Source organism: Salvelinus fontinalis, chromosome 35 (genome assembly GCF_029448725.1).
Source record: "Salvelinus fontinalis isolate EN_2023a chromosome 35, ASM2944872v1, whole genome shotgun sequence".
NCBI lineage: Eukaryota > Metazoa > Chordata > Actinopteri > Salmoniformes > Salmonidae > Salvelinus > Salvelinus fontinalis.
Window position 1 is genome coordinate 40,235,942 of NC_074699.1, and position 12,042 is coordinate 40,247,983.

At 44.6% G+C, this 12,042-nt stretch overlaps 1 protein-coding gene across 3 annotated transcripts; it reads left to right on the top strand.

The window, feature by feature from the left end:
- Positions 1 to 403: 403 nt before the first annotated feature.
- On the top strand, positions 404 to 12,042 carry LOC129834859 (cytoplasmic polyadenylation element-binding protein 1-like). 3 transcript variants are annotated; one of them, XM_055900191.1, is made up of 12 exons: positions 425 to 614; positions 937 to 1,108; positions 3,010 to 3,246; positions 4,767 to 4,999; positions 5,265 to 5,529; positions 5,617 to 5,730; positions 5,900 to 6,004; positions 6,417 to 6,553; positions 8,262 to 8,460; positions 9,563 to 9,657; positions 10,087 to 10,167; positions 10,397 to 12,042. In XM_055900191.1, the coding sequence occupies exons 1-12, from the start codon at positions 600 to 602 to the stop codon at positions 10,505 to 10,507; spliced, it is 1,764 nt and encodes a 587-aa protein (XP_055756166.1). In that variant the 5' UTR covers positions 425 to 599; the 3' UTR covers positions 10,508 to 12,042. The 3 variants fall into 3 exon arrangements, with proteins under 3 accessions (XP_055756165.1, XP_055756164.1, XP_055756166.1); XM_055900190.1 differs by lacking the exons at positions 9,563 to 9,657; positions 10,087 to 10,167; positions 10,397 to 12,042 and having other exon boundaries at positions 404 to 614; positions 937 to 1,057; positions 8,262 to 8,851; XM_055900189.1 differs by lacking the exons at positions 9,563 to 9,657; positions 10,087 to 10,167; positions 10,397 to 12,042 and having other exon boundaries at positions 406 to 614; positions 5,900 to 5,989; positions 8,262 to 8,851.

The window sequence follows — 12,042 nt, forward strand, 5'->3', positions numbered from 1 at the left end:
CAATTTGTATGGGCCTAATCATAGAATTATATTAATTAAATATAATCGATGTGGGCCAAGTCGTAAAGATTTGTTTGAACTTCTAAAATGTGCTATTTTTTATTGTGGCATAAACACAAGCAGGCATTATGTTTTCATCGGATTATCAATAACTTCAAAGGGCTCCTTTACTAGGCTACCTCCACACGTTCATCCACTCGCAACATATTTCCAGCCTCCAAACAGTGGTGAATAGAACGAGACATCTTTTACACAAAACACCATAAAGGGTAATGACATTTGGCGATTGTCATTAGGACAGAATTTATGCGTTCACTGTTGTCTGCGCAAGTCATTGAAGCCAGTGTGCCTCATGCATTGTTAGCAGACTTGTGAGAGGGGGGCAGTGTTTTCTCCTGGCCATATGCGGTAAATACCATCTTCCCACTTGGTTATAAACGCAGGCAAAGTACTTGGCAATGGTACCGCCCAAATCACCTGATTGGATAGGCATACGTTTTCCTAATCAATGTGGATAATTGTCTACCGACTACATTCATAAGTATGACCTCGACGTGAGTGGCGGTTGTTTGAAACATTTCTGTTAGATATTTCCTACCATGGCGTTTTCATTGGTAAGAAAAACACCAACGAGTAGTTGTATTTCGCTCAAATGTTTTTTGTCTTTCAAACAACAGTAGCACATGAAAAGCATATAGGCCTAGGCTACAATTAAAAGTAATTGCTGCTGCTAGCCTAATAGGTTTAGGCCTAAATCTATGTAAAATGGACAAAAAGCCAATATCGTGACTTAAGCCTGAAAAATGAACCTAGAATATGTATTAACCAGGGTGATCGATGTAGCCTACGAAGCCATATATTTTAACTTCAAATGTTAACATACATTACTTGAATTACATCCAACTGATATTTTAACAAGTTTGTTCTCATTTCTAGAGAGACGAACTTCGACCCCATGACAATTGGGCACCAGAATCTGCGGCCTTGTCCACTTGCAGTAACGCGGACATATATCGTAGAATGAACACCATGCTGGGCAACTCTCTGGATTTTACTGGTGTGTGCACCACGTCCGGCACCAAGGGAAAGCTAGACATGCTCCTGACCGGTAAACTTTCTCGCTGCACGTGTACTTTGGAATGACACATCGTTATGCTTGTAATCAATGGCAGTAAAGGGGAAACTATTAGCATACTAAACATACAATTTCCCTTTTTTAATGGCTTTTTGAAGTCTACACAGCTCTTTGTCATAATTGTGGGAACAGCTGATTCATGCTGCAGCATTGCAGCACTTGTAGGCTAAGCTTTCCAGAGCTTGAGGTCTTTGCCAAGACTCTCAGACACTGCAATTCTACTCTGTATTTAACCTGATATATTTATTTTAAATTCAGTCATGCACTAGGCCACCCAGCTTGTCCACTTTGTAGTTTCTAATGAATTGAAAAGATAATTGGAGTATAACTTGTAACATTGTTATGCTCAAAGTTCTTAAAATAAGAAATGCCTAAATGCACCCTGGTCTCAGAGCATTTGGTATTCTGTGTAAATCCGAGACACTCCATTTAGTATATTACTTTTCGTCATCACATCTTTCGGATTATGTTATGAGTTATGTTAAAGAATTATCTAAAAGAGAGAATTTTAGTGTTAGTGAAAGGGTTAGCTAACATGCTAAGTAGTTGCAAAGTAGTAAGTAGTTGACGTTGCAAATTGCTAAAATGCTAAAGTTGTCAGTGAGATTCACTCGCAACCTTCGGGTTGCTAGACGTTCATGTTAAACGCCCACCCCAACCAACCACCTTAAATTAGATCGGTTTTATGTAACTACCAAACGTGACATAATATTATTTGCAATCAGGATTTACATTTACTATGTTACGTCTAGTCTGAGACCAGGCTGCAAAACGTCTTACACTTTTATTTGTATGGTTTCAACTCAGTTGGCACCAATGGTTTTTGACCACCAACTTGTCATCCCGTATGACCCTTCCATACAACTGTGTAACCAGACTTCGGGCATATTTTAATTTTATCATAGGCTAGTATGATTGTTTTTTATGCTGAAACATAATGATTTACAATGTTGATTATGACTCACATTTTACAAAAATTACAACAATCATCCCTCCTTGAGATTGGGTGTGAATGACGCATTATAAATCTGGCAATGTTAATCCAGCTAGAAACAAAGCTTCAATGATGACCTATCCTCCTCTACCCAACCACCACCCTAATCCTCTGCCTTGAGTTGCTGAATCAGGACTGTAGATAGCAGTTGGAGGCTGTCCAGCCCTGAAGTGCAATGGGGCAAGCTGGCAGTGCAAATCACTCCGTCCTCCTACTTCTGATCAGGCAGCTGCTGCAACTATAGCTTCTGTGTGTCTGTGACACTGGCAAATCTGGGAGGGTGAGCCAGCCAGCTCAATACACCAGGGATTTCTGCTCTGTGCCCCCTCCTACCCTGCAGCTAGAATACTACCACACCCCTCTCTCTCTGCCGGTCCCCCACCTTCTCTCTGCTCATGACTCTCTCCCTCTGTCTGCTGCATCTCTCTCTGCCAGCTCACTCAGGAAACTAGGCTAGAGCTACTGTTAGCAGCAGCTGGCTGCCATCGCTGACAGACGCTGTGCCGGGGGAGTCTGAGAATATCTCCAACAGGAATTTTTCATTACCCAGTTAGAGGAAACGGAAGGGGGGGTGGCGGTGGAGCTGATGTCATTAGCAGGGGGGTGCGAGTGAATCAGCAGTCTGGTCACATTCTAAGTCGGTCAGTGATTCAGATGGAAATGCATGGCAGTTGCAACGGGCACAGTCGCAGCAGGTTCACCTGATCAACATGCAGGGAAGGGTTGCTACAGTCTGACTTAATTTCTACCAGTAAGATTTTGTTTTTGGGAAAGCGAAGCCATTTCACTCGACACCCCCTCCCTTCTCATGTCCTCTTCCCTTGGGCAGATGCAGGGTGCTTAACTGTTTATTAGCTCATCTCTCCTCGTTCGTCCACAGACCTGCAGGAATCGGAGCTGTCTGCAGTGGGAAGCAGGATGCTCTTCCCCAGTAGCAGTGTCAGTGGCAGCGGAAGCTCTCTCCACGAGGGCGCCTCCAGAGGCCTGCCAGATGTCAACGACCTGGGCCTGGGCCTCCAGTCCCTTAGCCTGTCCGGCTGGGAGCGCCCCTGGAGCAGCCATGACACGGACACACACACCACCGCTGCTTCCCAGGCCCACACCAGCTCTACCTCCAGTGAGTACTGGAATAGTTCCTTTGTAGTGAATACTGAACTATACTGTTGACAGTGTACATTTAAGACGAAGTACATTAACATAAAGGCTTTGGCTGTCCTGTTAGTCTACTGTACCACATGTTCCAATGTGCTGGGAAAAAACTGCTAGTTGCTAGTCTGGTACTTCACATTGGATTTAATGAGTGCTATAGCCTACTTAGGTTTTGTGTGGCATTGTGTCAATGTAACTTGCTCTGGCTTTGAGACAGTATGCTGCATTATCAGTAATGACTTCTGTTCAGGTGTTGGCATTGGAGGGTTCTCTTGGGTTTGGTCCTGTAGTATTTTAGGTATACTGAGCTATTGTCATCCTTAGATTTAGAGCTTTCATCTGGCTGTTGCAGAGAATGATGTGGCAGTTTGTCCGTTGTCTGTGGACCTGCTATTTATATCCCCGAACAGGGTGAACTCGTATTTAACTTGTTTTTCAGATATTCAATAGTGTCCCTACTTAATTGACTTAAATAATGCCTTTTCCCATCAGGACGAGAGGTTGACTACACCTCCCTCAAGCACCTTGTACATAATTATTTGTTTTGTGGAATATCTCATTCCATGTTTTAGCTTAATGACATTACCCTGTCTCCAGTGTCACCTCCCATCTCACTTTGTACTGACCCAGTTCTTGTGATGAGATTGTGTCACAACATATCCATACCATCCCAGACACAAACTTGTTAACAGCACTGCCCTGAATGGGGCTTCCAAGGTTGGGCCAGTAGAGTCAGATTCCCTTGGTGCCTCATGTTCAGCCCACTGGGACAGCTAGACCCACAGTAAGTAATTTGTGTGGTTGTCAGCTGATCCAGTCTGCATTGTCAGATCAGCCCAATGATCGGGGCTTGCCTAGCTCCTTACAACCAATGAAGTTCTAATGCTGTAGGATGGTAACCGTACTAGTTGTGAGTTAGACCTATAGTTTCATTATGGAAGGTTGCATAGCAACTATAACAAGATGTGATGGTGTTTTAACCTTGTTCTCTGGTTTTTGCCTTATGGTGTGTTCTCTATCCTTTCAACATCTTGGTACCAGGAGTTCAATGGAAACTATTTAGTCATGAATTCTGATATGGCTGTGCTTGGCTAATGAGTCTGTCTAGTCATAGTCTAAGAAACTGGCAGTGTGGCAGAATTCTAATCTGGAATGGACAGACGACCACTATGCTAAGGCCTGATGGTTTATCAGTCACCATTGCTCACTCGAAAGCAGCCATTTTGTAACTCGTAGATACAAATGGGCTCCCAGAATATTTTCCTGTTATCGACAGTGTTGGCCTGACAACAGTGTGGATATATCAGATGAATGTAAGTATCTGCTGGCTTTTATGCTCTAATCTGGGAGCTGTGGACTCTGACCAATCTGGTGAAATTGATTAACAGGTAGAAAAGTGTTAGGGCTGGTTGAAAATAGCCTTATCTCAGCTTCAGCCTCTGATGCTGCTAGTTGTAAAAGCTGACTAAAATTCTGTTATGGTCTCAGTGCTGGACATGCTGGGCAGTCCCCTGGGCCAGATCCTGGGCAAGCCCCTTGGCTATAACCCCCCCAGTGAGCCCATGGGCACGGCAGCTGAATTCCTGGAAAAGTTCCCCGGCATGGCTCGCATGACCAGCCGCCTGGACTCACGCTCCTTCCTAGACTCACGCTCCAGCAGCCCTGTAGACTCTGAAACCAGTGGCTTTAGCTCCGGCTCGGACCACCTCTCAGACCTGCTCGTAAGTATCTGTGTACTTGGGTGTGGGGAGGGGGGGGTTGTAAACTTGAAGTGGTTGTTGAATTGATTTATGTCAAATGCATGTCACTGTAAGTTTACATTCCACTCAAATGATTGTCATGGTTTAGATTTCATGTTTATTTTTAGGGGTGGACTTTTAGTTTGTTGATCAAGGTCATGTCATATGTTTTGCTGTAGAGTAGTTAATGGAGTTTTCTGCCTTTTCTGCTGAACTGAAGGAATGTCTCTAACCCCCTCCCAACCAGTCCTCCCTGAGGATCTCTCCCCCCCTACCTTTCCTCATGTCCAACATGCAGAAGGACTCTATGAGGCTGAGCTCTCTGGGCTCCAGGCTGAACTACCAGGACCACGGCTCCCCTCTCACCCCACCGCCCAGCGCCACCAGCTCTGCCACGACCCTGTCCCGCCGCTGGCCAGGGGCCTCAATATGGCCCAGCCTGGACCTGCTGGAGACGCCCGATGACCCCTTCAGCATCGAGAGGGAGGCCCGTCTGCACAGGCAGGCAGCCGGTATGGGACAATGCTAACACGCTCAGCTTTCTATTGAATCTACATGTTCTACTGCTGTTAACAGCTCAGTCTTGACTTTCCCTTCAGCTGTAAATGAAGCCACCTTCACCTGGAGTGGACAACTTCCTCCCCGCAACAACAAGAACCCTCTGTACTCATACAAGGTCTTCCTGGGAGGAGTACCCTGGGATATCACTGAAGGTACAGCTGCTTCACCGTTTCCATGGCATTAAATTGGCTCTTATCTTATTTTAGACTCAAACCTTGAGAGGAACAATGTTAAAGAATCTTGAATCTAATTGGTTCATAGTACACTGTTTCTGTTTAACTGACCTATAACTGGTCTGACTGCTGACCCTTTTCTCTCCAGCCGGTCTGATCAACACATTCAGTGGCTACGGCCCTCTGAGTGTGGAGTGGCCCGGTAAGGATGGCAAGCATCCTCGTTGCCCTCCCAAAGGTAATATGCCCAAAGGTAATGACAGGCTGGTAGGATATTTACTCTTATGGTTCTAAGGTGGCACAGTGGTGGGCACTGGGCACGCAGTGGGATGGTGAGTTTAGACACAAGTGTACTTGGTCATTCAATGGTTCCCACAAACCCTACCCCACACAAACATGTGTTTTGTGCAAGAAGTGGAATATTCTTTGTCTACCATGTTGATAATGAGTTTGAGAATACTGCTCACCTTGCCGTCTTCAGAATGGAGGTCGGAGTGGATCGTATCACTTGAGGACTCACTAACAATTCAGAATAAACAATGAGCAACACTTAATGGAATGTCTTTGTTCACATACACCATACTAATACTCTTGACCATTAAAAGACTCGCAAATTCACTCTGTCAGTTAGCCTGGTGTTGACGCTCTGCTGTGCTCTGCTGTAGGCTACGTCTACCTTGTGTTTGAGAACGAGAAGTCTGTTCGTGCGCTGCTCCAGGCCTGCACCCAGGACCTGCTCCACCCCGAGGAGAACGGAGAATACTACTTCAAGATGTCCAGCCGCAGGATGCGCTGCAAGGATGTGAGTGGGATGCTTGTGTGTCCTGGTGACCGCACCCAGGGGGTTCGGACTAACTGCTGTGTTCAAATTCTCTACCATTTTCTCAGAAGTGTGACTCAATAAAACATAAATCCCAATCAAAATGGCTTTAAACTAGAGATCTGCCAACTTCTGTCTGTAGTGTCTGAACAATTTGAGTCTCTTGAACATGTACACCCACAAGCCTAACAAGATTTATCTGAAGGTACCTAGAAGTTAAAAAAAAAAAAGTTAGTATATATGGAAATGGTTTAGTTCCTAAAATGAGGTTAAATGCATGTAAAAAAAAATAGCTCTACAGGACACACTTTAGAATAAACTTCCTTTTTGGGGGGGGGGGGGGGAGAAATGTCCCATGTAGTGGATCTGTTATTCAATGCATTTCTATGGGCTAATGGTAGGAATGCTTATTCAAATTGTGTTAATAGTTTTAATTCTTCGGAGTCTTAAATCAAATGTTAGACCATGGATAATTTAGCCAATCATTAAAAAAATCCATGTTATCTTAGTAGATGAGCCAGTTAAAGGCTATAAAAAAATAATGAAACCTCTGGGGGGGTCTCCTGTAGAGGTTCTGAAAACCACTGGTTTAGTGGAAAAGAGCTTGAAGGTAAATATTTAATGTTAACAGGATATCCACAAACGTTTAATATCTGAAATGTTAACTTCTTGACGCACGGATCCCTTTAGCGGGATCATTTCCGTAAACAACTGCTGAATTGCAGAGCGACAAATTAAAAATAAAAATATTTATCATGAAATCACAAGTGAAATATACCAAAACACAGCTTAGCTTGTTGTTAATCTACCTATTGTGTCAGACTTTGAAAATATGCTTTACAGCAAACTCAAACGCTTTGATTGCTTATCAATCACTAGACAAAACAGTAAGAACAGCTAGCCGCAAATTAGCTTGGTCCCAAGTCAGAAAATATATAATTAATCGCTTACCTTTGATAATCTTTGGATGTTTTTACTCACGAGACTCCCAGTTACACAAGTTATTTTTTCAAAAGATTAGTTTTATAACCAAAAACCGCCATTTGGTTTGCAAGTTATGTTCAGAAAACCACAGGCTCGTTCCGGTCCTGAAAGGCAGACAAATTCCAAAAAGTATCCGTAATGTTCGTAGAAACATGTCAAATGTTTTTATAATCACTCCTCAGGTTGTTTTTAACATACATAATCGATAATATTTCAACCGGACGGTAAACTATTCAATACTACAGAGAAAATGTCGAGCTACAACTCTCGGGCGCATGAACTAATCAAAGGACACCTGAAGCGTTTTGATAAATCAAAATAAAGGCTTGAAACTGTCTAAAGCCTGGTCACAGCCTGAGGAAGCCATTGGAAAAGGAATCTGGTTGATACCCCTTTAAATGGAGGGGCAGGCAATGGAACAGGGATTTTTCCAAATAAAAGGCACTTCTGGGTTGGATTTCCTCAGGTTTTCGCCTGCAAAATCAGTTCTGTTATACTCAGACAATATTTTGACAGTTTTGGAAACTTTAGAGTTTTCTATCCTAATCTGTCAACAATATTCTAGCATCTGGGCATGAGAAAGTCAGTTTACCTTGAATGTTATTTTTCCAAACATAAAAATAGTGCCCCCTAGCTGAAAGAGGTTAAAGAAAGAACACTGCTAGACTATTGCGACACCCCTTGACCCTCCTCTCTGATCTCACAGGTGCAGGTGATCCCCTGGGTGATCTCTGACAGTAACTATGTGCGCTGCCCCTCCCAGCGCCTGGACCCCAGCAAGACTGTCTTTGTGGGTGCTTTGCACGGCATGCTCAACGCAGAGGCCCTGGCCAGCATCATGAATGACCTGTTCGGCGGCGTGATGTACGCTGGGATTGACACCGACAAGCATAAGTACCCGATAGGTGAGATATTGCTGTTGAAAGACTGGCGGCGACTAGCCATGACTGTGGAATTATATTGGTGAATGTAGCTTTATTGGTAATGTATGGGGTGTGTTCTGTAACTGTCTGAAATGCAGCAGTCATTAAGGGTCTAATGTACGTTGACAGGCACTGCCTCTGCATTGCTTGCTTTTTGAGTTTTCTGCTTGGTATCTGTAGAGCATTTAGCGATAACTGTGGAGGTAAAGATTTTTAACAAATTTGAGAAGTAGCCTATTGCTGTCTGGGTTTGACCTTGCATTGTAGACTGGCTGGGTCCTGTAGACTGGCTGGGTCCTGTAGACTGGCTGGGTCCTGTAGACTGGCTGGGTCCTGTAGACTGGCTGGGTCCTGTAGACTGGCTGGGTCCTGTAGACTGTCTTTGTGGGTGCTTTGCACGGCATGCTCAACGCAGAGGCCCTGGCCAGCATCATGAATGACCTGTTCGGCGGCGTGATGTACGCTGGGATTGACACCGACAAGCATAAGTACCCGATAGGTGAGATATTGCTGTTGAAAGACTGGCGGCGACTAGCCATGACTGTGGAATTATATTGGTGAATGTAGCTTTATTGGTAATGTATGGGGTGTGTTCTGTAACTGTCTGAAATGCAGCAGTCATTAAGGGTCTAATGTACGTTGACAGGCACTGCCTCTGCATTGCTTGCTTTTTGAGTTTTCTGCTTGGTATCTGTAGAGCATTTAGCGATAACTGTGGAGGTAAAGATTTTTAACAAATTTGAGAAGTAGCCTATTGCTGTCTGGGTTTGACCTTGCATTGTAGACTGGCTGGGTCCTGTAGACTGGCTGGGTCCTGTAGACTGGCTGGGTCCTGTAGACTGGCTGGGTCCTGTAGACTGGCTGGGTCCTGTAGACTGGCTGGGTCCTGTAGACTGGCTGGGTCCTGTAGACTGGCTGGGTCCTGTAGACTGGCTGGGTCCTGTAGACTGGCTGGGTCCTGTAGACTGGCTGGGTCCTGTAGACTGGCTGGGTCCTGTAGACTGGCTGGGTCCTGTAGACTGGCTGGGTCCTGTAGAGGTGTAATGGTATCAATCCTTTTCGTCCTTAATCTCATGATGTACAGGTTCTGGGCGCGTCACCTTCAACAACCAACGCAGTTACCTGAAGGCTGTGTGTGCAGCGTTTGTAGAGATCAAAACCCCCAAGTTTACAAAGAAGGTAAGAGCCGTCTGGTTTTAAACACGTGACCAGCATTCACTGCTTTCAACTAGAGTGAACTAAAAATATAAATGCAACAATTTCAAAGATTTTACTGAGTTAGTTCACGAGGCCCTAATCTATGGATTTCACTTGACTGGGAATACAGATGAGTCTGTTGGTCAGAAACCTTTAAAAAAATCTGGATTTTGTCACTATTTTTGTGCATTGAAAGATTATCTTTGCAAAGGAGAAATGCTCACTAACAGGGATGTAAACAAATTTGTGGCCAAAATGAGAAGCTTTTTGTGGGTATGGAAAATATCTGCCATCTTTTATTTCAGCTCATGAAACATGGGACCAACACGTTTCATTGAGGAATTGTAATGAAGGGTAATTCTGCCCTTCTCTCAATGGTCTGAATATAAGCACTGTGATGTCCCTTCTCAGGTTCAGATTGACCCCTACCTGGAGGACTCCATGTGCCAAGTGTGCAGTCGCCAACCCGGGCCGTTCTTCTGCAGGGACCAGGTGTGTTATGACATTGGGTTGATGTGAATCTAGGATTACAACTATCTGGTCTAATCATGTTCAAGTATGTATCTATCCACTAAGGCCTCCTACTAAGCCTTTATTCAAGAAGCAAACATTTGTGTAAATCAAGTTTTATGGTATTAATGTTTAGGCAAATCAATGATACACACATGTATGTTAACCACAGTGCACAAGGTAAGCTCACTACTACCTGTGTTCTCCTCAGGCCTGCTTTAAGTACTACTGCCGCTCCTGCTGGCACTGGCAGCACTCCATGGACCTTCTGAGCAACCACCGGCCCCTGATGCGCAACCAGAAGAACAGGGAGTCCAGCTAGAGCAGAGGAGTCCAGCGAGGGGGCGGAGAACCCCACACCTCACGGGTGAGGACACACAGCGGGCGTCCGCAGAGCACGAGTGTCCAGCTGCCCCGACACCAGGGGCACCATGGCACTCCCACCAGGATTGGGGGAGAAACACTGTAGAGAAGTCTACTGCTGCACTTGCTACTTTTTGCTGTTTACTTGTTCACGTTGGCACTATGCACAGTGACCTTGTTGGGATAGTCAGGGGCCCCACACTTCCTTATGCAGTTTCCCTGACTTGTGGCCAGACGAGTATGATTCAGGCCAGGGTTCAGAAGTAGATGAAAACGCCTTGATTTTTTTCTCTTATCCTTAAGTTTTTTGATTTTGTTTTACATGCGTTGCATATTGAGAGCATGCACGTCTCATTGCCTTTCGTTGGTAGATACCATACAGTGCCTTCAAATAGTTCCACCCCTTCCCCCCCACCCCCAGTTGGCTTACTGTTTTTCCTGTGCAAGCCAGCTGGTGTTTTTTACTTTGGAAGATGAGTTGGGCTTCATTTAACCAGTCGCATTTCAGACATTTTTACGCAGTTTTTTACTAATTTGTACACAAACGGTTTTAAGTCATGACAAGGAAATTTGGAACCGAATTCTACCTGGCGGCTTTTTAATTTTTCCCCTCCCCTTGGTTTTTCCTCACCCCGAAGTATTAGTCTGGGGCTGGTGGTAGATTTGTTCTCCCTACGATGTTCTACTGCAGGGGTATGCAACCCTGTTCCTGGAGTGTCGCAAGGTCTGCAGGATTTTGTTCCAACTAGGCACCACACCTGACCAATTGATCTGTTCAGTGATTTCCTAAATTCAACACCTGGTCTTCCAGGTTGGTTAAAATGTATAACATGAAGTGCATGTGGCACTCCAGGACCAGGGTTGCCTTCCCCCTGTTCTACTGAATGGGCACAGATTAAGGTGTTGAAGCATTACTTTTCTTGTATTGTTGGGCAAGTTCATAAAGCCCAACGTTACTGGACACTGCTTCAACTGGGTTTCCATGTTTTTCAATCAATTGGATGGATCTTTACTGAGACGAACGGACATTGACGTTTTGATTGTAAGTTACATAGTTTTATTGTTGCACTTTTTAATTTGCACTTTAGGAGAGGGTGGCAGTGATTTCTAATCACTGTTTTAGTACATCAACAAAGGGGCCCTGAGCTCAGATATGAAGCCCAGATCTGAGCCCAGATATGAACCGCTGCTTGTTTCCTGTTGAATGTAGAACTTCCACTTTGCTAAAACCGTACCAAGAGCTTGAGTAGACCTAACACAGCTTTCCCTGTGCTTTCTTACTCCATCGCCTTCCGTGTTCCTGTTGAATATATGCAGATTAAGCTGTGTGCCAAAGACTAAGTGTCTTTCCCCCATCAAGTTACTCATGCTGAGCTTGTCTTAGCCCAGCTGCTTTTTAGAGTTTTGAAAGTCTACCTCACTGTGGTCTCTTTGCTGCTACTTACTGATGTGGATAATGTTCAGATTGGGCACAATAAAGGTGTTTAAGCATTA